General features: G+C 36.8%; 1 protein-coding gene and 1 long non-coding RNA gene across 9 annotated transcripts in view; one reads left to right on the top strand and one right to left on the bottom strand.

The window, feature by feature from the left end:
- Positions 1-2090: 2090 nt before the first annotated feature.
- On the bottom strand, positions 2091-5098 carry LOC122415113 (uncharacterized). The gene is made up of 4 exons (XR_006261861.1): positions 5037-5098; positions 4776-4933; positions 3398-4183; positions 2091-3306 (listed from the first exon to the last, which is right to left on the bottom strand). It is a non-coding gene; the product is annotated as an uncharacterized lncRNA (long non-coding RNA).
- Positions 5099-5613: 515 nt separating this feature from the next.
- Positions 5614-12738, top strand: part of LOC122415109 (protein alan shepard) — a 60885-nt gene continuing 53760 nt past the window's right edge. For all 8 annotated transcript variants that reach the window (XM_043426971.1, XM_043426967.1, XM_043426974.1 and 5 more), the window contains exon 1: positions 5614-6263. In XM_043426971.1, coding sequence (XP_043282906.1) covers positions 6207-6263 — 57 coding nt within the window. In that variant the 5' untranslated portion in view covers positions 5614-6206. The remainder of the gene's footprint in view (positions 6264-12738) is intronic.

The following is a 12738-nucleotide window of genomic DNA, read 5'->3' as shown; positions in this document are numbered from 1 at the left end:
TGAAGAGTCTCCACTCATCGTTTTTTTTATATGCTCTGTTTAAATTTATCCACCAAATCTTTCACATCTGTACAGTACACAAATGAATTCTTTTTGTCGTTTGTGAAGAATTGCTGAAATTCCTTCTCCCATCATCATCATCCGAACTTTCTTCTTGTTAGATCTCGTCAACTTTCATTACTACCCTTCATGAGAAAATTTCATATCCAACGGTTCGGAAGTTAAATTTTGTCCAAGGCTCCTTTTTTTCTGGTTTCTGGACTGATGAAACGTTGGCATACACAATTTTACTTTTGGTATTTTCGTGAAACCAGTGATGTCGCTCATACAAAAATAGCAGTTCTCTTAATCTATCAGTGTAGACCATATTATAAATTTTGTGAATTGCATATAATCTTGCTTTCTGGACTTATCCCATCATGTTAACATTGTGTTACAACGACCACAAACTGTATGGGGTATCCAGTTTGCATTCTAATCTACTATTTTAATACCGAAGCAAACCTCATAAATCGATTGCACAAGTTGCTCGAAGAGAAAAGAATCTGTTAGCACAGAAGGACACAGATCGATGAATATTTTTTCTCTTCTCATTACTTGCAAAAAATGGAAGAAAAAAGATCAATAGAGCAGTATCCAAATCAAAGAAAAAGTTTCTAGTTTATTGCATACAGAATTTATAGATTTTTTTGTGTAAAGATGAATCATGCATGTTTAAAACATTTACAAAACTATTTTTTTTATATTTTTTACCATTTTTGACGGAAGTATGCATGAACGGAACAACTATCTGTCGGATTCGAATTGAGCCCCTCGAAATCCGTACACTGAGAAAAAAAATTATTGAATTTGAAAACATGTATTCATTTATTAAATCAAAGTATTATTTTGATTTTTTATTTGTTGAAGCATGACAATCGCTGTTAATTTGATACCATATTTTCACGGATCTATTATTTCCTTATGCTAAACTCTTATTTAATAGCAACAATTAGATGCATGATAGATTTGATTAAATTTGTATTCATTAGATTAATTACATTTATCACATCATAAATATTATTTGAATCTACAAAACGACTTCAAACGAAATTATTTTTTTTAATACAATTATTAATTCAATGAATGCAAATTTAATAAAATCTATATAAATAAAAAGATTTTTAGAGGTGAAATTATGATGAATTTTGCAAAGAAATAATTTTGTTTGAAAAAAATAATTTCATATTGATGTCGTTTTGTCGATTCAAATAATCTAATATTTATAATGTGATAAATTTAATTAATCTAATGAATACAAATTTAATTTAATCTATTTTAATAAAAATATTTTCAGGAGTAAAATAATGATGAATTTATTACAAGAAAATAATATGTTCGAAAAAAGCAATTTCGTAGTGAAGTCGTTTTTATGATTCAAATAATCTCATTTTTATGGTGCGATCAATGTAATTAATCCAATAAATACAAATTTAATCAAATCTGTCATGCATCTAATTGTTACTATTAAATAAGAGTTTAATATAAAGAAGTAATAGATCCGTGAAAATATATTTTCAAATTAACAGTTCAACATGGTTCAACAAATAAATAATCGAAATAATACTTTGATTTAATAAGTAAATACATGTTTTCAAATTCAATCATTTTTTCTTTCAGTGTAATAAATTTCAGGTCAATTGGATCGTTTTTGAAAAAGTCGTCCGCTATATTAGATCAGCCATTTTTAATTTTGAAAATTTGTAATCAAATACGTAATTAGGGATCCCAAAAACTTTTAAATACCAATTTATATCAAAATCGGAGTAAACAAAACTTACATGTTGCAACCTACATAATTCCTTTTTGAGTTTATAACTAACAATCCCATGCAGATAAGAATTTTTCTTCAATTAAAATGGTTTCAGATATGTATATACTGAACCATAAACTGTGATGACCACCATCGCGGGTAGTGAAAAATAATTTTGCAATTGATAACATAATATTTTTCCTGTCGTATTTCTACCTAAATCAACAACAAAAGTATAGGAGGAATATCCTTATTCTGGTTGATAAAGTGATTATTCAATGAAATATTTAACACATTCGATCATGTATTATATTCATTTTCAAATATATAACCAAATATAATATAATTAAAAGATTGAGTGTATCCTGTATTTAAAGACATGCATGTTTTGAATCATAAAATGTATTATTGATTGAAACTACATATTACATATAATTGATAACAAATTGTTAGATTAAAGCAACTACTTTTATCGAAAAAGAAATTTATGAAATTGGGTAAAATAAATTATCCAAGTAAATATATAAGGGAACCAATTTAATATGTTTTGGCAAATAATGAAATGAATGATTTTTTTGCTTCAAAACTACATTTTATTGGTTCTAATAATTTTTTTTCTCAGTGTAACGAACGTACTCGATCCAAGTGTCAAAAATAGTTCTCATATTCATAACTACGATTTTTAGAAATTTTTATCCACTTTTGGCCGGTTTTTTCTATAGAATCAAAATTTTGGAGACGTACGAGTTAAATAGACCCGGATTTTGAATCAGCGCATTGAAATTCAGAAATAGGGTACTCGACCTAGATTATATAATAAAATTTTTCCCATACCTATAGTATCGATTTTCACTCATTTTTACGGTTTTTTGGAGTTTACTAAAAATTTTGAGGGTGCTACTAGCCAATCTGACCGCAGATTCAGGGCATCAAATTCCATAAAAAACCCTCCCGATTATAAGGTCGAAGACAACTTTTATCATGCTTTTAATAGCGATTTTCCGACATTTTTACGGTTTTTTGGAATTAACTAAAAATTTTCGAGGTATATTGACCAATCTGATTGCGGATTCGGATTCAGCGGGCCAAAATACGTAGATAGATGGGTCCGGTCCAAGAAACTGCGTGACCACGTTCTTTGTGTGGCGGTGTAATCAATCAATTTATTGCAGCTTCCAAAAGCTCCCACAAGCGATTCATCCTTTTTCTTTTTTTTTTTAAATGTAACCTCCCACCCTAGAACAAAGCAATTCACGTGATTTTTCATGCTTTTCGAAATTGTCTCTCTTTCTCGATTGTAAAGAGATCTCGTTTCTCCGAGGTTCTCATTCTCTCGAGGGAACCGCGGTGGTTGTACGGCGGCGCACGGGCAGGGGCGGGTGGTCCAACACGGACAGTTTGACCAACGTGGAGAAAAAATAGAGGCACGCTCGCAGCGCCACTGTTTCATGTCGAGCGACGCTGGCGCCATCGAATAAACGTCTCTCAATCGCTCGTTATCTCACTCGTACAAACTATATAAAATAGATAAACTTTTAAAATATGAGAAATGCACGACAAAGAAGAAAGAAGGTTGAGATCACACGAGGCTGAAACGTGACAGACCGATAATGTCGGGTTGCCCGAACGGCGGACGACGGCGCAGACGGGCGCGGCTGCAATATCTCCCCTCTCCGGCAATGTAATCCCTCTCGCTTGCACTCGCTCGAGATGGAATGACGTGGACTCTCTCTCTCTCTCTCTCTCTTGAATATGAGACTAATCTGTATGTTCCCGTCCCTCGGCGCCTCTTGCGGCAATTCTGCTCAGTTTCAGACCAAGATGGGCGAAACTCGCCGGCCAGTAGTAGCTTAGACTCTACCTACAAAACAACATACACCCAATTCTTTACTCCTGGAATGAACGAGTAACCGTAACAAATTTATATAGCCAAGAGCAGCATGAAATTATTTAAATAACGTTGATTAAAAAAAGAAAATCAAATACGAAATTTTCTAAAACAGTAGATTCGGTTAAAGAACAGCGACAAAAGGGAACCAATTATTGTTTTATCAAGGGAGAGTCGAGGCAAAAAAAAGTTTGTGAAAATATTTCGAGAGTGAATACAGAAATTTTGGAGTTACGAGAGCAAAGATCGAGTAGTGGCAAAAAAGTTTAAAGGGTACAGAGTGAACCGTCGGGTAGTTAAAGAGAGAGAGAGAGAGAGAGATAGAAGAGGGGGTGAGGAAAAATAGAAGGAAAAAAGCACCGAGAAACGAAAAATTGTACGAGAGCAGGCCTCACTACTCCTCTTTCGCCTTTCTTTGTACGTCTTCTCTCCCTCGCTCGTTCTTCATCTGAAATTGTGCGCGGGTATCTGGTCATCAAGTGATTCTTCAGTGTACAGCATTCCTAAGTTGAAAAAAAGAGCCTTAAAACAGTTGTCGGAAGAATTTTTGAAGAGATTGCCATTCGTAGATTCGGCGTGTGTGTGTGTGTGTGCGTGCGTGTGTCTGTGTGTGCGCGCGCGTGCGCGCGCGGGTGATTTTGTGTGTATATTTATACGTATGAATATATATGTGTATGCGTGTGTAGGTGATAGCTACGAGAACCCACGGAAATCCACGAAAGGAGTAACCTCCGTGCGTGCATAAAAAACCGAAGGGCGGAAAGTCATTTATTCGAAAGAAACAGATTGTTGTGGCAGTTTTTATGAAACCTGAAAAAGTCGAGTGAAAAACACGAAAAAAAATAAAATTGGCAACGAATCGAAGAGAGAAAGAGAGAGGAGTGAAAGAATTAAGGAATTCATTTATTAAGTCGAATTCCGAAATCTATTTTTGTAATCGAGGATGTACCAGTAACGGCGGCTGAGTTTTAGTGGCCGGTGATGGTGGTGCAGTTCTCTTTCTCTCTCTGATCTTTTACGTGTGCTTGCTACGCCATTTATACGTAAAAACACGGGGGCTACTATACAACAGGGAAAAGCAACGATATAGCATACCGAAGGTGCTCCACGAAGAGATCATCGACTGTTCGCTGTACGTTTGGTCGTGTACGCGCGCGCACGCGCGTGTCAGTAGTGTGTGTCGTGTACATTTAATTCGCGTATGTCGAACGGAAGAGACTGCGGCTATTTGTGAATTTCATTGATACCGCGAGCTACGAGAAAAGTAAACATATATATACAAATACGTACATACATATGTACACGTATAAGTATAGCAATTTGTATATTTAGAAATTGGGGAAATAAAATTGAAACCTCTTCAAACGATAATTACTCGGCGCCGCGAAAAGCAAAAACGAAGATCGCTGGGATTTACTTTTCCGTGTGGGGTTCAATAATAATGAAAAAGCTGTGAATTAGAAACGGGAATATTGTAAGAAAGAAGAAGGCACACCCCTTCCGCGTCTTAGTTCTTCCGAAATCCTCTTCCGATCTCTGACTCGTTCGAGCAACTCAGCACCGACGCCTTCCATTTCAAAATCAAATAGTTTAATACAATTATACTTTAATACATTGAGCAATAAGTGAGTGCAAAATGAATAAAAAGATAAATATATAAGTAGTGGACGTTGCAGAAACTTTCAATTTTCGCCGGTGATGTATACAGAAAAAAATTGAATAGAAAAAAAAGAATAACTCATTATCTGAGAATTCAAAAGAAGAACGTGCCTGGGAAACCGGCAAAAAGGCCTTCGATACGTGTTTTCGTAGCAGTAGTCGAAGTGTCGAAAGAAAAAAAGTGAAAAACCAGGGTTTCGTCTTGACGGGGTGATTTTTCAGTTTTCTCGTTGCCGCTTACGGCCGTCGTCACCGCCACCTTCTCGACGTCGTCGTCAACCTCCACCACCACCACCACCACCACCACCACCTTCACCACCTCCTTTTTTTCTCTTCATTGCCGATCGACGGGGGATCCCCGCGCGTTCTCCCCGTGTCTCGGCATTCCTCTCTTTGCGCCTCTCCCTCCGTTTGGCGCACGATTTCGACGGTGTACAAATTTTCGTTTCTTCCACGCGTAAGTGAAAGATTCGAACGTACACGCGAGAGTGTATCAAACAAATAAACACTAACGAAATATAATGCGAGTGTAAAAATTGGCATCGAAAATATTCATTTGGTGTGTGTCAGTGGAAGTGTTTATTCTCTTTATTTGGTTTTTTTTTTTTCCAATCGAAGAACGAAGAGAATTAGTGGCGAAAACTTTTTCGATAAAAACCTCCGAGCTTGCAAGTTTTTTGTGATAAATAACAATAAATACACAATTATATATAGAACGAAAGTCTACCGGGTCTTTTGATACATAGACGAAGAAAGAGCGAGATAGAGCGGTTGCCAGCTGCGCCGAGACACACGAGAGATCACCACGACTGGCAAGCAGCGGGAGGAGCACCAGTAGCGGGAACAGCAGCGCTAGACTCGCCAAGCATGTCCGTGAGGATGGAGAACGTAGCGGCTTCGAGGAAGCTCCAATACAAAATGATGGTAAATATTCCTTTAATTGTATCAACATCCGTATCCTTTGGCAAGAAACGTCTGTGACTGTATACGAATATCTCTACATTACGAATATGCATACGTATTTTATATATATATATGTGTGTGTGTGTGTACATATATATATATATGTGTGATGCATACATCAATATATGCATGCGTATTGCAAAGGTATAAATATATGCATCAAAGTTATATAAGTTTGTGTCGTGATGTTTGAAAACGAAACGATAGAAGTCGCGTTCCCTTTTTTCGTACTGAAATATCAATATTTTCGTCGGTGAACTTGTTTCCTTGATGTACAAACTGAAAGCCATTTTCCGTTCGTTGTGTCGGATGATAAGTCAAAGAATCATGAAAAAAGTTTGCTCGTGTCCGATCGGCGAGTCCACCGAAGTCAGTGAGACGCGTGAACGTGTTGAATTTGCAAAAATTTCATATCACGTGGCGTTGATGTTCTTAACCGAGAGCGAGGATTATGAAGTGTGCAAAGATGTTCGTCGCGAGTGAATGAAAAAGAATGTGAAATAGTTGAAAAGGAGAATACGCGAGGCAAAAAAACGAAATTAAGAAAAAGAAAACGATGTTTGATATTTTTTGGTTAATATGCGGCGAGCAATGTCCGTGAGTTCTTCACGGAACCGGCGTAGTTTGACAGCTTGCCGCGGGGCGTCTGCTCGTCCCACCCAGGCACAGCCAGTCACTCCATCTGTCCTCGTCGTGCGCATCGTTACAATCGTTTTCTCTCTCTCTCTCTCTCTCTCTCCATATATATATATACATATATATATATCAATTGAAGAATATCGTCATCTGGCCTCCCTCTTCCTCTTTTCCATATTGCCGGTTGGCACTCTGGCCTGGCTTCGACCACGTTCGCTCTTTTCTCGTCGTCTCGTTCCTTCCTTCTATTTGCCCCCTCCATTCCTTCGATAACCGGCGTCGAGACGTATGTACATACGGACACGGTCAAATCCGTGCACACGTCGGAGAATCTCGCTTACGTGCACTGCACAAACTCTAGTTTACGCATTTCTCCATTGAGTGTGGATGCGCGCGTGCGCGTTTGACTGTGCGTGAGCGTGAGAGTAGATACCGTGACGCACGTACGTACGTACGTACGCATGCACCGCTCACTCACACGATCATATTTGCCCGCTGCATTCGCCATCGAAACCTCCCGTTGTCCATACGAGTTTTTCTTCTTTCCTTCTTTTTCGTCTTCTTTCTCTCACTGTCGAACAAGGAATACGGTTCCTCGCGCCATCCCGTTCTCATCTTCCGTATTAGTTAGTACCACTACTTGCAATCTTCTTCGTCGTCTCCATCTGCAAAACATCGTGCCATTGTGTGGGTCTATGTACCGCGTATCGTTTCATTCGCCCAACTTACCCGTGCTAGTTTTGCAGTCTGCATTCCCCAGAGAATTGATGCACCGACCAGAACCAGACGGCAAAATAGAGGGAGAGAGCTACGTAGTTCGGGATAACGATTGGAAAATAGCCAAGTGTAGTTGCAGCAAACGTACATGGATGGCGCTTTTCGGTGCGATTTGTAAAAGCCCTTGGAAACTTCCGATGTAAACCGTTTGATTGAATACCATCGCTCCGTAAAATTCCATATACTTGCGAGGGAAAAACCTAAATAACACTCGGTTCCATTGTAGCGGAGTCGTTATAGAATCTCAAAATCTTTAAATTATCAAAATATCGAATTGTGTGTGTGTGAGTGTGTGGAATTAATCAGCTCATTATAATAGCCATACCTGAGTTTAGATAATGAATAACATAACAGTTGTCATTACGACGCGTTACCATCTCACGAGAATTCCACATCCCGGTTTTACCGATGTTTAACAAAAACGAGAGTTTAGGGAAAAAAAACGTTAAAAGAATTCTTAAGCTCTATTGCATTTACCGGTTCTACTTGTGCTTTTTTCTGTCAGATGAACCCGGCTCTTTATAAAATTCATAGACTTTATCATTACACCTAATTATTTTTAACTCTAGTAATTAATATTTATCGAACCTAACCCCTTAAAACGCCTTAAGTTGACGAAAAGCGTTGTGTTCGTGATTTTTTTTCGAGTTCTGTCAGTAATATTTCCTTTGTGCATTCGATAATCCTGTTTTTAATCACCAATGCTGATTCCTTGACATTTTTTTGTTGCGCTAGGTGATTTGTACCTGACATTTAAAGATATTTAGATTATGAATTATTGAATAGAAATATGGTAATCGTGAGATCTTCATAGGATTTTAGTTTATTTATAATGAAAGCCATGTGTTCGGGTTTTTGGAAAAAATACCTTGAAAAAGTTCGTCCCGTAACGACCAAGTGAAAATAATGAAAAACTGTTGGGATCAGCGTAGTTAATTCAACGTAATTAGGGTGTTTAATCTCCAAAGTTCAACATTCTTGTTCGAGACGAATTATGGAATTATCCCATACATTATGGATAACAGTATTGAACATTTTTTAAATTGATATCTGACCATTCGCTCATGCGTCATTAACCCTCTCAGACCGAGACCTATTTCGCGTTGACCGAAAATGATTCCCTTCATAATTTTATCTCAAAATACTTTCTAGTTTCCGAATCCATTGTGACATTTCGGTTTTTTTGATGGGAAATATGAATTTTTGAATGTTCGCTGCGCACAGCACCAGGTCCTTGGGGAGCAAAATCAGGAAAATTTACGAATGAATCTAGCACCGAATACCTTAAATACATCATATTAGGTTCCCTTTGAGAGGAAATAACGTTTGGAGTACGAAAAAAAAATTTATACCCACTTTTCTTTTGCGATAACTAAAGCACCTTTTCACACAACGCCAACTCAACATGAAACGCCGACTTCATATTAATATTTCGATGAGTTAAAGCAGTTTATCTCTTGGTTTAGGAGTATCTAAGGTGCAATCTAACCTTGCTTGATTGAAATAGGCAGTTAGAACCCCGACTTTACTAACCGATGCAGTTTCATTGGGCCTGGAAGCGCGTGTTGCGTAGAAGCAACATACGGTCCGAGAGGGTTAAAATGGGGGCGCTACGTTCGAAACAACTCCAGAACTTGTTTTTTTTTTTTTTATCAATGATATTATTGCTTCATTTCTTTAAATCGACGCATAACGCTAATTTACTTATGGTGATTACCAAATAAAGTTGAATAAAAATAAGCCGAAGCATCAAGAATCTGTGTACTCTACGGAAGCTGGGAACCGTCTGTTGCATGACAAAGGCAAATTTTATCAACCATTTCAGTTATAATATTTCCATTCCATAATTTATCATTCCATTCCATTCGAATGATAAGTTCGATTTGAATAAACTGAAATAATGATCGCAATGTGAGAAAACTTGAAAATTGAGTTCGATATATCAATAATTATTGTAAAAGAAACCTAATATTGAGTGACCTTCATTCAACACCTTGCTCGTTTACAAATTTGAAGCGAATTAAAGATGTTGATACGGAGGAACTTGTAAAATTTGCAACTGCCGAAAAAACTGCTTCTTGCTTACATTAGTGATTGATACCCGAACTAGCACATGGCTAGCAATTACCGATCCAAGTATCGACCTCGTCGAAGGCTCCTTAACTCAAGAGTTTGCCGAAGCCGTCAACGACCGCGCATCCATCACCGTCGGTCTTGTCTCAAGCTACACATTTGTATTTCATCTTCCCAAAATGATTCTTTATCTTCCCAAAATGATCAGTCTACAATGGCATGGAGCAAACGATAGCAGTAGGGATCGATGAACCTCATGGACCCATGAGGTCGTAAAGTTAGCCAAAAATGCAGATTCGGAGCAAATATACCTTATTCCGGAGATAATACTTCGTATTTGTGAATTCGAATTTTTCCACCCATACGAGATAATGAGTCATCGTGAATCTCATTTTCAGTTTTTCAGTGCTCTTACATTTTGGGAAAAGTTATTTTTTCGGTCGTTTACATTGGAATACATAAACTTTCGCACAAACCCAAATGTTTGACAAATGTGATAGCAAATCCAACGTTTTTTAGGAAAAGGCTCGCATTCGTACAGTTAGTGTTAATGCAAGTTGAATTTTGAAGCGTCTTTAAATTTGATATTTATTTCTCGATGATATCGGACGATAACCTCCAATCCAAAGAGTTATAAAATACTTCCATGCAGGTTCAGTCCGTGTCACACTTTGATGCCCATGTTTTTGAGATTGTGAAAATTATTTTTCTACCTTATTTTTATTATAAGAATTTTTCGGTGTACTTCCGAAATCCCAAAATCAAATTTTGTGATGAAATTTAGCATATACCTTCTATTTAACAATACAACAGTCTCCCTAAAATTTTTTGCGGTGGCTTTTAATATTTACCGAGATAATGAACTTTAATATTGTCTTAGCTTAAGTGAGTATATGTATATCGCTTGTTTTGCTCGGCCGGTAACTCTACTCTGCTAGTGGCGAATTTGTAACTTCCGACTATCCATAGGGTAAAAAGACGGGAGTTATGCATGCATTTCACTACGATCAGTGGGTGGGGAGATATTCCTTTGTCGTCAGTTTTCTCGAAATCGGTGATAATTATCTTGACCAATTTTTTACATAACTTTCTAATATGTCGGACAGTGTTCTTATTTGTAGTATGTCAAGATTCATTATGAACTTTTTTATTTATTTAACTTTACTAGGGTCACCACGCGCGCGAACGCGCGCTTGTCTTTAATTGTTTTAACACTTTTTTAATGAGAATATTACTCAAGTCGATTGTTTTAAATAGTTTATTGCAAAAATCACTCTTACTAAACATCACTTCACATCACACGATCGAATGTGTTGCAATTGTTTCTTCCTTTTTTCTACGATCTGAAACAGGCACATGAACTAACATCGAGCACGACATTGTCAACCAATCAAAATACGCCCATAGCAGCTTCAGAAATAACTCGCACTTCGAGATTTCGAAACGACTCTTCTTTTATGAGAGGAACGTTACACATCGTTTGAACATATCACAACATGATCATATTTCGATCATCGACTACTTCACACCGTTGTAAGTTGTCAGTTTTACTTCGAGCTGTTGTTTTCAAGGTAGGGCCCCAACTCGACAGCGGCATAACGGCCAAGTGGCCAAGTGTATCAAGACTCTCAACTCTACATTATATATTAAATATTAAAGATATACGCGAACAATGCGATGGTAAGTTGCCCAGTGTCGAATTGACACCCTGTCGGTTTTTCTCAAAAAAAAAATGATGAACTTTGAAAAGTGTAAAATAAAAAAATGTTGTAAGAAAACATAAAAACTCTTGACTGAAAAACTTCTTCACTTAAGAAAATAGTAATAAACATTAATAAGTCTGAAATAAAATGAATGTTGAGATTTTCGTCGGGATATGTCTCTAATCAAATTGTTAAATAAGAAGGTTAAGAAGTAACATCTTCCGACGAAAATCCCGACATCTATATTATTTCAGACTTTTTAAAGTTTATTACTATTTTCTTAAAAAAAAATTTTTTCATTCGGGAGTTTTTATATTTTTGTTTAGATCATGCCTTATGAGTGGGGGTTTGAATTTTATATGAGTATTTCCTATAAACACTTCGCGGCAGGGAGAAGTATTCATAGAAAAAAATCCTAAGAGTAGGGGTTTGCAGACTTTGAATTTAATAGGAGTGCAATGCTATGAAGATACTATTTATATATTTAATTATTTTCTTAGAGGTCGCTAATCTCACTTAAATGACTCATTTAATTAACATGGGGAAATTTCGCTTTTCGACAAAAGTGAAAACTCTTGTAAAGGGCTCAATATTTTTGCGATTTACATATAGTACCTTGAAGCTGATTCTTTACGCTTTCTAAAACCCTTCGATATAACATAATTATCAATTATATAACAGGTATTATAGCCACCTGAATGATGAATTTTTTTTACTGGTAACGAATTACGCATTTAAAAAATTTCTTTTTCTACTCAGTTGAATTATTTTACATGCTTGATTTAAAGACATGCGTAAGTAAGTATTTGTAAAGACATTGTAAGATATCATAAACCAAAATACCGATGTTTTGAATTTTTAGTAATTATGCAGTTTGGTTAATTTTTCGAAAATCTATGCGAGAATTTTTTTTTCGCATGAACAGCTTCGATTAGTCACCATTAATGAAATTTCATCAAAGGAGGCTGACATTTTCCACAAAAACCATAAATTATGGGGTTTTGAACTTGTTGGAAAAATTTGATGAAATAGAGTATATTTGAATATTTTGGCGTTCATACTAGGACAAGTAGACGCACACACGCACACGCACGCATGCACGCATATCTGGTCCGCACACATTTCGAAAGTGTTCTGAACCCATCTGGCCAATCTCGCACACACACTGCGCGTTCGGAACATCTTTCGTTCGGGTTCGCTCACACCCTTTCGATGTGTATGTATGTGTGTGTGTGCGTACGTGCGTG

This window comes from Venturia canescens, chromosome 8 (assembly GCF_019457755.1).
Source record: "Venturia canescens isolate UGA chromosome 8, ASM1945775v1, whole genome shotgun sequence".
NCBI lineage: Eukaryota > Metazoa > Arthropoda > Insecta > Hymenoptera > Ichneumonidae > Venturia > Venturia canescens.
The sequence above is the reverse complement of the archived record's forward strand: the minus strand, read 5'-3'. Positions and strand labels throughout refer to the sequence as shown.